Source organism: Macrosteles quadrilineatus, unplaced genomic scaffold, assembly GCF_028750875.1.
Source record: "Macrosteles quadrilineatus isolate MER2022 unplaced genomic scaffold, UCM_ALF_1.0 Scaffold_5__1_contigs__length_97177068, whole genome shotgun sequence".
Classification (NCBI taxonomy): Eukaryota; Metazoa; Arthropoda; class Insecta; order Hemiptera; family Cicadellidae; genus Macrosteles; species Macrosteles quadrilineatus.
In genome coordinates this window covers 13,726,300-13,742,090 of record NW_026542598.1, presented here as the reverse complement: position 1 = coordinate 13,742,090, position 15,791 = coordinate 13,726,300, and the positions used below count along the sequence as shown (strand labels likewise).

The window sequence follows — 15,791 nt, the reverse complement described above, 5'->3', positions numbered from 1 at the left end:
GTTGTGTTATTGTAGTGTTAATGTGTGTGTGTATGGTGTAAAGTGGGTTTATTTTAAAGCCTATCTTTGTGGTGAGCAGTGTGCTCTTCAAAGAACTCATCTAATTTGTAGAATGGTTTCTGGACTAAATATTCTTTGAGGGATTTAAAAAAAGGTTTTGGAGATTTGATTTGTTTTATATGTTCTGGGAGAGCATTAAAGATTTTTGACCCCATGATTTGAGGCATTTTGCTGGTTTTTGACAATCTGTGTTGTTGGATATCGAAGTTTGTTTTTGTGTTTCTCAAGCTATATTTGTGGCAGTTTTCCCTAAGCTTTGGGGGGTTTAGTTTTAGGAGGTTTACAACTTCAAGGATGTATAGGTTTAAAACGGTAAGGATTTTGTTTTTAACGAAGTATGGTTTACAATGCTCTTGTGGTTGTAGGTTCTCAATGATTCTTAATGCCATGTTTTTAAGAATTTGGATTATGTAGATGTAACAATCCGCCGCTGTCCCCCAGGCTACTATTCCGAAGCGTAAGTGAGATTCGAAGAGTGCGTAGTAGGCTATTTTTGAAGTATTTTTTATCAGTTATAGAGCGTATTCTTCGTATGGCAAAAAGTGAGGATGATAATTTTTTCCCAAGTTTTTCCAGGTGGTTATTCCAGGTCAGGGGCCCTATTTTTGAAATGGTTGACTGTTGAGTTGATTGTCGAGTCATTCTATTTCCAATCGTTTCGTATTTTTGAAACGATTGACGGTGGACTTGTACAACCAAAACTACTCAACACCTATCGAGCTGTTGAGTGGAGGTTGACTGCACTTTCTTCTTCCTCTCTTTCGGCCAAAATTACTCTTTTTGAGTCGACGCCATATTGTTTTGTTATTGCTTTAATTTACTAATTAATTGCGATTTAGAGGTTATGTATTTGTTGTCAATGTCTTAGCACCCAATACTTTATGCGATTGTTAATTTTATTTACTGTGTCAATACTAGACTATTTAATCTATTTACTTTGTTATAAGACTATTTAATTTGTTTGAAATGCACTAGGCATACTAATTGAACTTATTAAAAGATAATTAGGCCTATTGTTATTAGACCTATGATTTAAGGTATTAAAGATTGTGGTAACAATATCATAGTTTGTTTCAATACCATTCACCTAATAAAGGTATCAAATTAATTTAAGTTACGATATGCTTTCAGTGCAATGGCAAATAGCCGCTTTAACCTTTACCCTAAATAAAAACACAATTAAAATAACATCAAGCAAACCGATGAAGGAAACTAAAATAAGGTGATGTGTTTCAAAATAGAGACGAAGAAAGCAAATAATAATGTATTTAGGATATGCCTAAACTTATAATTAGCTACACCCTAAAACAAACATCCATAGTAAATTTTATTTTTAATACTTAAGTTTATTTTATTTTATAAGTTAAGGTACTTTTGAAATCACTAAGATTGAAGACATAACCTCAATCTCTCAAGAACGGAGTTGACGGTTTACCTAGTTTACCTCAGTGTCTCGAAATATGGTAGATTGAGATTAGCTGCCAAATTTTAGAGTAAGAAGAGGTTAAATGGAAGATCGCAAGAACTCTGCATTGTGATTGGTTCTAAATGACGTCATCTGAATTTCGGGCGGTCGTATGCTCTACATTTCCACCTCGACTCGAGTCACTCAACTAGTGATTCCCAACTCGCTTCCCAACTGTTGGGTTTCAAAAATACCAAATCTTGTTGTTGGTTGAGTTGAGTGCTGACGATCGACTCAACTGTCAACCATTTCAAAAATAGGGCCCCAGGTGTTGATCAATGGTTATGCCCAGGAAAGTTGTATGAGTTGCTGTTGTTATCAATGCTTCTTCGGTTGATAGTTCAGGTTGTTTACTTGTGGTGGCGAAGTTAACATTTAAAGTTTTGGATTTATTAATTTTGAGGTCCAGGGTTTTACAAATTTCTATTGCTTGCTCAATTGTTTCTTTTATGTCTGATGATTCCTGGCCAATTTTTGTGGGAAAGAGGATGGTTGTGTCGTCGGCGAAGATAATGCTGGTCTTGTCCATTGGTAGAAGGTCTGGTAGGTTATTTATGTAAATTATGAAGAACAGAGGTCCCAGTACCGACCCTTGGGGAATACCTCGAGTTGTACGTTGTAGTGTTGATTTGGCTTTTAATTCTGTGTTATTGTTGTAGTAGTTTATTTCTACCTGCTGGAAACGGTTTGTAAAGTAGCTTTTTACCCAATTTAGGGAATTCCCCTTTATATTCATTTCATTAAGCTTGTTGATGAGGATGGTTTGATTTAGGCTATCAAAAGCTTTTTGGATATCAAGAAAAATTCCAGATACATTTTGTTTTTTCTCCCAGTAAGAGGTGATGGTTTCACAGAGTTGATTTAAGGCTGTATTTATGGACTTATTTTTGCGGAAGCCGTGTTGATTAGGCGAAAGAAAATCAATATTAATTAGGTGTTCCATGATTTGTTCGTAGATTACTTTTTCGAGGTATTTTGATAGGGTGGGAAGGATGGATATCGGTCTGTAATTTGATATTTTTGTAGTTTCATTTTTTTATGTTTTGGGTATACTTTGCTATTTTCATTTTTGTCGGTACTATTGCTTGATGAATTGATGCATTTATGATGTTGACGAGGGGTGACAGTAGCTCTTGTTGACAGTATTTAATAATTTTATTTGGTATTTCGTCGTATCCAGAAGAATTTTTCGGAGGTAGTTTTTTAAAGATTTTTGCCAGGTCTTGTTCGTTTATCGGTTTGAAAGTTGTTAGGTTATGGGTATAGCTTTTGGGTTCTTGTTGGAGTGATGTAGGGGTGGTGCTTGGGTTTTTATTATCGGGTGTTCCTTGATCTACAAAGTATGAATTTAAGGCATTACTTATAATTTTGGGATTGTCGATGAGCTGATTATCGATTTCGATGGTTAGATTTTTACGTGGGTGCTCTTTAGGCTTTCTTTCCTTATTTATGGTTGTCCATATCTCCTTGCTTTGATTTGTTGAGTTAGAAATTTTGCTTAGGGTGTGTTGTGATTTTTTCTTTTTGATTTCCAGGTCGTATGTACGTTTTAGGATGGTGAGGGTCTGCTTGTCTTCTTCTCGTCCGGTGGTATTGTATTTGTTTTGTGATGTTGTTAAGACAGCTTTCAGTTTTTGTAGGTTTTCGTCCCAGAAGTATGATTTATTTTTAGGCTTAAATATTTTTTGAGTTCTTGGCATAATTTCATCCATCTCTCTTCTTATAATGTTGATAAAATTATTGTATTTTTGTTCCACAGACTGACTCTCATACACTTCTCTCCAGAGGTTTCTTTACTAAGTCTCCTTTTTATTTCTTCTAAATTTTGAGGTGAGATAGGCCTAATGATTTTTTTTAATGGTTTTGTTAAGAGAGTTTTAAAGTTTTTTATGTTACATACAATAGATTCGTGGTCTGAAAGGTTGTTTTGGCTGGTTTTTGCATTTATTTGGGAAGTATTGAGATTTGAGGCGCATCCGTCTATTGAGTTTTTTGATGTCGCTGTAATTCTAGTATGAGGTGTGTCGATAAAATTTATATTGTGAGATCCTAGTATGTTGATTAGGTTCTTAACCTGAGTATCGTCTTTATTCTGCAACTTGAGGTTAAAATCGTCGAGAATAACTATATCTTTGTTTTTACTTGTATGCAGTTGAAGTAAGGTATCTAATAGTTGTATAAACTTATCTATGTTTTCGCTTGGGGAGCGGTATAGGCCTATTATCAGAAGTTTTTTATGTTTGTCTTTTAGTTCTGCTGCTGCAAATTCAGCTATACATTCTTGGCTATTTTTGATGGTATTTACAGATAGAATATTTTGTTTTATGTCATTTTTTGAGAAGATTGCTACTCCTCCCCACTTATGCTTAGTGCGGGAGAACTCTGACGTCAGTGTATAGCCTTCGATGTTTATTTACTTTATTTGGTCAGAAGTATGGCCATGTTCAGTTATAATTATAAGATCAGGTTTCAGGTTATTAATTTCGATTATTAGTTTTTCGATCTTTTTTTGGAGGCCTCTTTGTATGTTTACGTAGTAGAGTGTCAGTCCGGTTTTGCATTCGCAAATCTGACAAATTTCACTGATGTTAAAAAAATATTGTCATTAAGTGAAAAATATGATCTTGTCGTTTATAATCAACAGTTTTGTATGTAACAGTTTTTATACCTATATACTTTTCATTGGCATTTTGTAATTTTTCTGTGGAATGTAGTTGGTTGGTGCACCTGTAAAGAGTTCATTGATTCGGTATCAACTCAACAACGTTCAACGTTATGGGAGAACGGGATCCGTGAGAACAAGAATTTTAATAGGGGTTTGTGACTTTTTGTGTGATAGTGCTAGTATTTAACATTAAATTATTTAATTTGTGACAGTAAGATCTTGTTTCAAATACAAAACTACAACAAATATCTTTGTTATAGTGAAATTAACTTGCTTAGAGTGTTAATAGTTTGCATTTTCATTTTAATTTTAACTAATGAAATGTTTGTAAACATCCATAAAGGTTATAGGCTATTAATTGAGTCTTATGTCTATTTTAAGTGATTTTTCAGTTGTGAAATCTAAATGAAGAGTTAATTTTCCCCAAGAAACTACAGTGATTGTAATTTTTTATGAAATATTCACAAAATGATGTCTAAAACTGAGTTAAGTGCCAGTTGATTGGCCTATCTTCCAATGGGACTATAGAAGAACAGATTCATTTCTGCCTTCATCAGAACTTTTAGCCTCAACTTATGTAGCATTAGATATTATATTTCAATTGTGAAGATGTTTCTTACGTATAGGCTTTATTTCTGGCTTATTCTGAACTCGATATTATTACAATTATGCTCTGCATATCTCTTGGTTTTGAATGCTAAAGATTCCCCTGGCCTAGTCATTTTTGATGCTGGAATCATAACAAAGCCTGGACAACAACCTAGAAGATATGTTATGAATTTTCATCGCAGTGCCTCCTTTGTGAAACACTTTTTACACGTGGATCACTACACAGGAAGTGTTGTTTTAAAACGTTGGTTGGAATGTGATGGCGTGAAATATCCTCATATTTTTACGGTTTATATCGATTCTCTATCAAATAGCACCCTGAATTATATCTCATTTCCTCTACGAATTATTATTCAAAACTGTGAGGATAATGAGTTTGGAGGTAAGTTAAAAATAGTAGGCCTACTAAAATTTTGGTTAGTAAGTTATGTTACTTTAGGCCTATGGTCTTAGTAAAAACTTTCCAACTCCATGTTTATACTCAATGGTTGTAGTTAAGTAAAATTACGTCACTAGGCATATTGCCGATGACAGAATCAGAGTGAGTTAAAAGTTCAAAAGCTGTTACTTCCAGTTGCTTGTTGTGTGGTTGAAAACAGTCAGCTGTAGGCTTAGTTAACCCACAGTTCATTCCATTTGTAAATGTTATCCATCCTACCTTGTTTATTACCTATAATGTTAGGCACCTATGTATTTGTGCGGCACTATCTCCAGAAATATTTATCAGCGGTGAAAAATAATGTGTATTTTAGAAGAAAAGTGTATTTTAATCAGAGTTAGCTAATAAAGTTGTCACTTCCATTAGCTTGACTATGATTGAAAACAATCAGCTGTTGGCTTACTTGTAAATGTCATCCGTCCCACTTTGTTTATTGTAATGTTGTATAATTTTACGGCGATATCTTGAGAAATATCCATTAGCGATGAAAAATAATGGTATATTTGGATTCAGGAGGTAAAAAAAAAAAGTTAGACATTGAAATTAAAAATTTGTTTGGAGGCACCCTATACTAATTAATTACCGTACCATGAATCAATAACTTGTGCCTACTTTTATGTTTGTCTAAAGGAGTCGGATATTAAAGCTCAACATAATTTCTCTTTCTGCAGTTACCCTAAGTTTAATGACCATTGTGGTGTAGCTTACCCCTAAAATGAAGCAGGTCAATTTGTAACTTATAATTATTTATATGCTGGTACAGAGTTGAAAGATTTTATTCTTACATAAGTAGGTTAATGAAATGAAATGAAAAAGTGCTTTATTTACAAAAAAAAAACTGCATAAATACATATCAACTTATAACTAAACATAAATACTAGGCTTAAAATACCTACTATGTAGGCTATGGTCGCCATTTCATAAAAAAGTATTTAAGTATAATCTTCTGCACAACAAGAAAGAACTAAATTAACTAAAAATAAAAATAGTACTTTACAGCAATGGTCATAAGACCGTCTGCCGGGTTGACATTACCTATCTTTTATGGCAATATTTTCTGAACTATTTGTAATGAGCTATAATATTTATATTGTTTTGCTGCTAGTCTTATACGTTGAATTCTAAAACAAAATCTCACATCTATACTTCAAAGCATCTCTCAGAAAATTTGCCAGCGAACGCCAATCCTTACCATTAAGGAAATCTATAAACTCTGAGCAAGTTAAAAGAGCTTTCAATAGCCATTTATTTCTAATTTGGGTTGAGATTGGACAAGGAGCAACAAAATGATAAGTGTCCTAATTCTCATTTAGATTCCATAAAGAACATTTAAAATTAGCGTCTGTCATCCAAAATTTAAAATTTAAGGAAATAGTCTCTGTTCGTACTTTGAATAAGAAGGTTAAATACCTATCCTAAATTGAAAAAGTTTAAGTTATTAAAACATAGCCTATGTTTATCTTATTAGGCTAAGTTAATTACTTAAACGAGTTCCTTTATATAAATTTTTATACATTTTTAAATTGTATCAAACCACTTATTTTTTAATATTCAACTTAATTAATTTTAAACCTGTCCTAACTTTGCTTTTATAAGTTACTCCGTTCACCAAATTTATGCGGTTTGAGGGGAAGCAGTTCCATACCCTCCACCTCACCTTAACTTTGAAACAACTAACAGCCAACAGCTGATCATCTGATATTTAGTTTTTAGGGGAACCCAAAGGAATTTTGCAGAATGTTTTGTCCAATGATATGATTAGGGTGAGAAAGTAGCATCAGATGCTAAACTGCTGTATCTTCTGCAATGGCTTTAAACTACACTCATGCAGTTAAAAAAATCACAGTTAAAGTTTTGATCACTAGCACATTAAATTTTTTTGATTACAGAAAATGTTGATGAAACAACACAGATGCGGGTGGCTGAAGCCAAAAGATGGCCGAGTGAAACGATTGCTTCATTTGCCATTCTTGGTGGGAGGTAAGTTAAAGTCCAGGGAGGGCTTTATTTTAGTCAATGACCAAAATGCCTTACATTACAGTTTTGATACGTATGCCTAATCAAGTCATTGGTAGGCTACAACATTATGCAACAGTAAACCAAAAATGATAATCTAAAGTCAGTTGGAACAATTTATTAGGGTACAAACTATTGTTTTACTTAATTATTAATTTTATTCTCTTATTGTTTATTTATTCACGGCAAAATCACCATTTTTACAATCAAATTTTACATGCATGACAATTTGTGGATTATAAATACTTTTAACATGCAGTGAGTTTTACATTGTGCTATGTGGTCATGCTTTATGAAAACATGCTAACACTAATGATTTGCAACAACTGAGTAATAAATTATGAAAAAAATTATATACCCTACTATGAACACACAACATCGGCAAACAAGAAAATACATACAATGGTCTTGAAATTGAACTAACATTATCAGCCTAGCTTCCCTAAATATAGCATAACAAATTTAAAAATTTAACAGTACAATATAAATATAAAAACTTGACAATAACAAGTAATGAACAGTGAGGGTTTAACAATAATTGACTAAAGTGTTATAATAGTGAATGTAACAAAATTGAGGGGAACAGGAGTCGAGATAAAATAATATCTATATAAATAAAATTGGAGTTTTGTTTGAACATTGCTCAGAATTATATATTTTTAGGTTATATTTACGTTTTATACGCCAACCTTATATGCCAACTCCGTACGAAGGACAGGTACTCTGCTAGTTCCTTCTAGTCCATAATTGTCATGGAATTTTATTATCATGGGACGCTGTACGATGTTGGACTTCCTGATAATCACATCTCTTTAAAATATTTTGAATATCTATATATTAATACGCAAGCAGTTTTCTTTTCACAGTCATAGCTCAATAACGGCTTGATGGATTTTAAAGTTTGATGTGTAATTAAAGGTATTTTTACGTAGATGTGCAAATACATCCCAGAATATTAAGAAAGGGCACCACTCAAGTACACTTAAGGGCTAAAGTTTGGAAGGCGGCGTTATCTGATGACATTTGATCAAACTCATTTCCCTTTATTTACAAATAACATATGGACGTAGTTTGAAATAGTGTTTAAGGTTAACCACAGACTGCAGGACTTAAAACTTCCAGAGCAAAGCTGGAATTTATATTTTATTTCAATCTGTTAACTAAGTCTGGTTCATAATGAAGAGTTTCCTATCAATACTAGACAGCAAAGTGTTTAAGAATAAATATTTAATTCTTTTTGTCTATGGTTAAATTGATTTACCTTATATCCTATTTTACTGATTATCATGTAGTTACAGTTCGATGTGATAAAGTGGATGTTTAAAAGTGATTATTCACAGGGCAGTTATCCGTTACATTACCGGGTATCAAAATTCCAATTCCTTTATAGTGTTTTCTGTTGTTTGGTTAACTTTTTTATTTCATTTCAATTTAAAATCAAATGCCGCCAGTACGACGAAGAACTGTGAGTGGCTGGAGGGAACGCGAACATGACCGCTTGCATCAACCTCTCAATTGAACATTTGATGGGTACATAGTGGTAGTACCACCGTTGTGATAGTCCAATCTCGGACAAATGAACGTTAAATGTTTACATTGCAGTGGCTTACATATTTTTAAGCAATAAAAGACTGGCCGAGACAGTTAAGTTTGTACTCTTTGTTGCCATAAATGAAAGGTTCGTTTACCTCATTTGTGCAATTCACCACAATAAACTTCGGGTTCTTATTGGAAACTCCCAATCTGAAAATAGGACTGTGAGACTTATATCCAGAAATAATTTGGATAAAGTATAATTTGGATAAGACCTTGTTATTGACTAAAATTACATGTTTTGTACATTTTTTATGTTTTATTTATAATTAAATTCTATAAATCCTGTTAACTAGTTTTAAGCTTGACATTATCTTTTTTATTAAACCTTTTGGCTAGTCTATTCAAAGAGTTCCTCAAATGTTAAACAACTATTTTATTTATTATTACTAAATACATTTTAAGAAAGGACATTATATAATATTAGGCTATAAGAAGAATGACGAAGCACCTGTGCATTTATCTGTAACCTCTGTACGTTATGTGCTAATAAACATGATTTGATTTGATTTGAAAGTTGGTCAATTTAGTTCTGCCTTTACCATGGCTTAGCTCCAAAGCTCATTAAGATGAGAAAGTTCCACAGGGGATCTACAATTTTAAGATCCGTGACACGTTTTACCACCGAGTGGTTCCTCTAATTCCTCAATAAGGTGATGATCCTGAATACGCACAGATATATAAGTAAGTACGACAATGTCACTTGAACCCAAAGGAGAACTAAGCACAATAAAAAAATGCAATGAAAAAATATGCGGGAAATAGGGTCACAATGCCAACCCATTTGCCAAATCTTTGAAGACTGTGGCAGCCGTTATGTACGGACGAGAGCTCCGAGGAGTCAAGTGAGATTCTTATGTACATAATAAGAGACAGAAGAAGTGTCTTCCCTCGCTACAATGGTGCTTAGGCCTACCTGTGTAGATTTCGCAGAAATTTTTAAAACTGAAAACAAAGCACCACCTGGCCAAACTAATTGTATAGTTATTTCCAGCAATAATAATGTTAAACGCGTATCCATTGTAGATCTGTCGTTAGATCCACTTGCTTACCCTCTTATGTTCCCAACCGGAGACTTGGGTTGGGGCCCCTAATTTAAATACGCCTAAAACAGAACACACCAAAGAAATAATTTAACAATGCTAGAATAAAAGTAGCGATGGTTGGCGTCAAGAGAGGAATTGAGCAACATTAGGCCAAAAGCTCACTTTACAGTGTGTGGTTGACATCTACGTGTTCATAGAGTGCACCCGCCTACTATACATAAGAGATAACCGAAGCAGTATGAGAGTGAATGTAAATTTAAATATCGTAGATTGCTTTTATATTTTTTTACATCATAATATTTTTATATTTATAATCAGTCATATAAATTATTTTAGAGTGACTCTTTGATTAAAGTCTTGCTGTTAATGTTTTTTGTTTATTTCTTTTATACAAGTTTCAGTTTTGATCGATTTCGAGCAACAGGTTATCTAGTATTATAAAATGTAAATCACATGCTTTGTAGATGATTTTAATTAATTTGGTGTGCAGGGAGGAGATAGAGCTGTTTCCGCGGACGGTGCGTGAGGTGTGTGTGAGACAGAGTCAGCTGATCACCAATGTCGCAGACTTGCTACTGCCGCTGACAGTGACTCGGAGCTGCAAGGTCAGCTTTAGACAGCCTGACGACCCTAGGTTCCTCGTAGAGTCTCACGGAGGTGACCTTGTGGCTGCCGAGGACTTTTGTATCCCCATCGACCCTCCATGGACTGTTCAGCTCACCATAGAGTTTGTTTGTGAAAAGACACCTGCACTCCTATCACCTGCTAGCCATACCATCAAGGTAGGAAGTGCTGTGAAGCAAACCTTTTACTTGGTAATCAAACAATTACATTTATTACAATTCCATTACACCAGGATGTGATGCCTACCATCAAGGTAGGACGGTGATGCGAAAGTAACCTTTTTATTTAATAATCAATAAATAAATTTTAACAATGCTGTCACACCAGTATGTGCAGTTTAAGGCAAAGTTGAGTGATGGATTAGGGATCAGTTTTGAATCACCAAAAGGTTTCTGACATTTCTCAGGATTGTACCAGAAATTTAATCTAAATCACTGTTAGTTTTCTGTTCTCAGTTCACTTTCAAGTCATAATTTTACTAAGGATTGCCTTAAGTTAAACAACATTCTCTGGCTAGCTGACACCAGGAACTTAAATATTGAGCATATTATCGTAAGTTTGATCTAGGTTTAAATAAATGACTGGAAATACAGTAAAACTCCTTACTCATTGTTGTGGTTCGCCTCTGAACTGGTAAGACAAATATATATAGTGGTTTACTATTTATTTGTGTCCCAGTTCAAAAATAGTTTTATCTACAACCATGGATTCAATACCAGTTGCATCATGGTCACGTAGATCATGTGGACAAAAAAACATTCTTATGATAGTCGGTCGCTTGGGACGTCGTCATATTTACACGAACGCAAACACAAGAGCATTGGGGACATGTAGGCCTACATTGTAACGAAAAGACAAAAGGTTCTCGGGGACTGAATACAGGCCTGTGACAAACTATACTTATTTAATCATACCGCCTCGGTAGCCAGATGAAGAACGCTGATGGCGACAGAGTCAGTTCTTTCGTTCTTTGTGTTTTTGAACAAAGAACATAGCACCGGAAATATTGAAAATAAGATTAAGATAGTTGAAGTTTGCAGCAAAGGTTTTTACTCTTGACACCCTTAAAGGAATTTCAAAGTTGTAATGCCCTAAAACAGGAGAGAGATGTTGTATTAAATCAAAAACTAAATAATAGTTGGCCACACTTAATTTTAAATAAAATCATCCAGACATCTCAAGTTTGTCAGACGAATTGCTAGAGCTGGGAGTTGCTTGTACCACTACAATCAAATATTTTTCCCCTGTTCACAGCGGTTACTTACTGTGAAGTTTAATAGACATAGGAAAGTATTCTAATCAAGGATTTTGTAATAAATAGGCTAATCAGGCCTTACCTTACTGGGAAAAAAAAATGAAAATGCACAAATAAGCACATAAACACATGAAAGCTTTTGGAGCTAGTAGTTCCTTTTCAGTAGTAGGGCCTTTTGATATTTTAGTGTGTTCTGGTTTAGAACATAGATATGGAACCAGAGCCATTTTTGACTGGCCTAAAGCCATCTTTACCAAAAAGTCATAAATTCTAATGAAGTTATTTATAATTGAGGATACCTCATATTCATTCCGAATAAACATTTTTGCAGATTCACTTCATACACAGGAAAGAGACAGACAGTTCTAGAGTACGCAGAGATCTTCAAAACAAGACGCCAGTGTTTGAAAAGGTATTTTCTGTGATTTAACTGCAGTAACTTCGTTGTCTTAGATGCATCCGTATAAAAATCTTAATTAATATTTTTTAAATTAATGTTTATCACGTCCTTGATTTCATGACTTCTGGTTAATTATTTGATAATTTTAATAAAACTAGTAGATATTGCATTTAAAAAATACGGGACAATCCAGGCATTGAAACATTGTTCCCTCTTTTCATATTTTATCAAGAGCCTTTTAATATACAAAAAACATTAATAGCCTATATAAAAATATTCTTTACCAGTACCAAAGTCTAATATTAGGATGAATTACTTGAATTAGGCTAAATGAAATTTTTAACCTATTAAATACTATACATAGGCTGCATAAATTTTAGTACAGCCTGATTTTATTCTGAGACTGAAATTTTCTATTTTATGTCATTTTGACTTAAATCTATGATCTCATTTCAAATCTGCATATCTTTATGTATCATTCTTTATTGTAACAACTTGTGTGTGACATTTGTAGGTGCTGTACACGGCTACAGTGGCTGAGGAACAACCTGCTGGTCTGTCTGTGTGTTCAGTCGCTGCTCGGGACCCATCAGGTTTGTAATGGATACTTATGATATTCACTGCAATCTGCAAGCTTTTTTTCTGCTTTTTGAAATCTTGTATTTTTGATATTGATTTAACCATTAAATAAAAGAAAAATTGGATAAAAAAATTGCTTTGTAAATAGAAGGGGTCAAATATTGCGAGGAGGAAGTGTTTGACCATGTTCTGCGAGTAGGCTGGACTTGTCGTTAAACAATAACTTGTTTTGCTGACCTACAGAAGACTGTTGCTGTATGTAGGCCAGTACATTTGACCAGGGGGTCAGTTTAGTGTGTAGTGGTTATTGTGGTATTCTGAAGAAAAGGACCCTGCTGGACCTTCGGCCTTGGGTCCAGGCAAGCCAATCTTTTGGGTTTCTGTTTTATACTAAATTATTTTAACACTGTTCCAGTCTACTCTACCTTTTATTCATCTTTATATTCTTATGTATTTTGTGGGCTAATAATAAAGTTGGTTTTAGTTAGCGAGAGCTGAGTTTTATTCCTGAGTAGCAGTGGGTAAACCTCCAGTTAGCCCGGAGGTTACCTGCCGTTACAGCTTGAACGTTTTTGATTAATAACTAGTATACCTCTGTCATGGGTCCTTTTTACTCTATAAACAAAATGGTACAATCCTAATTGCTGTAAAAGTTATGATTCTAATGTTAGGATTATAATCCTATTGCAATTTTATAGTTTTAACCTGTAAAATATCATAGTTACCACTTGGTGTTGAGAACTTTTGTCTGATATTTTAAATTTGGATTTATTTTTATTTTTGTATATTTTTATGTGCAATGAACTGTGTATGATTGTGACATGACAAGGACTACGTTCTCGTGATTTCAATAAGGTGAGTGATGCCCAACAAAAATATTATCATACTGAAGTATTGACCTCTCTAATATGCCATGTCGTTTAGGAATGGACAATTTTTATCAGCAAATCGGTTTAACTGGAGATAGATCGGCAGGAAGTGGGGGGTACTGAAACGACTGTTCTCGTGGGAAAGATTTGAGACCAGTGATCACGTGTTTAATTACAATGCTCTCCTAAATTTAAGTCAAATACTGTATACAGTATGCATTGAAGCGGTCCGTTTTAACGAGTTTTTGGGGACGTCGGTTTAACCGGAAAAACATTTATCCAGCCTGGCCTCCGTTCTGAGGAGTCCGGTTAAGAGGGAGCCTACTGTACTGTTTATTCATCCATCAGTCAATCAAAATGCAATATTTATAAAATCGAGTAAAAATAAGTAGCCTAAAATAGTTGTAAGCTACTGTTTATTTACAATTAATTCAAACCAGGAATATGTCAGATTTATATTTTCTCATTATAGATATTGATGTAAGTTCTCTTGTAAGGTGCACACTATATACCTTTTTTGCTGTATTAGAGTTTCTGCGTTGCATAATCATGCTGTATTCATTAAAATAAACCTTTTTGTATTATTTTGCTTGACCCATTTGTTTGGTGTATGGGAGTTTTTTAAAGTCATAGTTTTAAAATATTTCATTGAACGCCCATAAGTTCACTTGAACACTTTGTTTGGTTTTGACTCATTGAGTTGAAAGTAAGGGTCATTCTGAGCACAAGAATGTTCTAAAGTACAAACTAAGTAACAAAAAAATATTTAACTTGTGTTCCAGGAGGAGCTTTGACTTACACCATGGTATCGTTATTGGACGCCAGATCACAAGGAATGTTCACCATAGACTCTAAGTCTGGACTTGTATCCACTCTCACTAGCCTGGACAGGTTGGTAGTTTTAATTACTTTGATTGGGTAAGGTATCAATGTACGGTACCCAAATATTTATATTCATTCTCATACATGCAAATGTAGTATTGTACTGTACATTGAATTGCAATGTCAAAGTTCAAATCGAGTTTCACCTCTCAATGAATACTCACTTTAATACTTTAGGTTGTAAGGTCTTCTGTCGAATGCACAGTTGAATTTCCCAATAGGTCCGAGAGGCCCGGGCCTATGGACTCAAGCCCCCAGGGGGCATTGCCCAGGGAAAACAATATTGCTGTAAATGTCTACAAATAAAAATAAATAGCCATAACTTAACATATTTTGCAAATTGATAAAAAAAGATTTGGCTAATAATGCATTCTAATTATTTTGATGTTTATTAGAAGAAGAGTTGTTGGTAAAGCTTAACTATTTTTTTTTATTAACATTACGCATCAACTTCGTTACAATAATCTGGAAATAATGAAACAGAAACAAATCAAACAAACTATGCAGAACTAATATAACCCTGACCCCGTTGTCATATGACACTTGGTGACAGCTCTGCACTGTTTCAGAGAGTTGATGGACATGCACTATTTCCGTGTAACGGCATCAGACAAGTCATTCCCAGCACACAGTGCGACCACTACGCTGCAAGTGCATGTTCAGGACACCAACGACCACGCGCCGGTGTTTGAGGCAGAGACGGGAGAGTACACAGCCACTGTGCGAGAGAGTGTACCGGTTGGCTCTACAGTCACAACAGTAAGGGCTACAGACAAGGATATGGGCCATAATGCAGAGGTAAGATTTTGTTATGTCCCATCTTCACATCCTAGGACGCTAGGCTCTACCCAAAAACCATTTTCACGTTAATTCAGGCTAAAGCACTCAGGTAATTATATTGGTAATTGGAGGCATTTGAACCCAGGAGAATTGAAGCTCCACCATCAGAAATCCACTTCTCCTTGATAGTAAGAAATCTGTCACAGTGTTTAAATTTGAAATTAAGTTTACCTACATATTCATCCCTTAATGATTTTCTTTGCTTCTTATTTTCTGTGTCTGAATACATGACTGTAGAGAGTTTGGATATCAGATTTAACTGTTGTCAGACATGTATCAATAAAATTAAAATATACTAAATATTTGAGATGGAAAAATGTTAATGCCCTAAGACAATTTAGAAATGTTGAAGGACAGAGCCCAGAGGGAGTATCTAAAAAGTATTTCTTAATATCCACGTGCCACTAAAAGAGATTTGTGTTTTCAATATACATTATAATCAATCCAGT

General features: G+C 34.3%; 1 protein-coding gene across 1 annotated transcript in view; it reads left to right on the top strand.

The window, feature by feature from the left end:
* Window positions 1-4,347: 4,347 nt before the first annotated feature.
* The window catches only part of LOC128995436 (protocadherin-like wing polarity protein stan), a 74,298-nt gene continuing 62,854 nt past the window's right edge, over window positions 4,348-15,791 (top strand). The window contains exons 1-7 of the mRNA XM_054420454.1: window positions 4,348-5,181; window positions 7,128-7,218; window positions 10,384-10,675; window positions 12,104-12,184; window positions 12,687-12,765; window positions 14,403-14,511; window positions 15,072-15,300. Of these exons, the coding sequence (XP_054276429.1) occupies window positions 4,800-5,181; window positions 7,128-7,218; window positions 10,384-10,675; window positions 12,104-12,184; window positions 12,687-12,765; window positions 14,403-14,511; window positions 15,072-15,300 (1,263 nt within the window). The 5' untranslated portion in view covers window positions 4,348-4,799. The remainder of the gene's footprint in view (window positions 5,182-7,127; window positions 7,219-10,383; window positions 10,676-12,103; window positions 12,185-12,686; window positions 12,766-14,402; window positions 14,512-15,071; window positions 15,301-15,791) is intronic.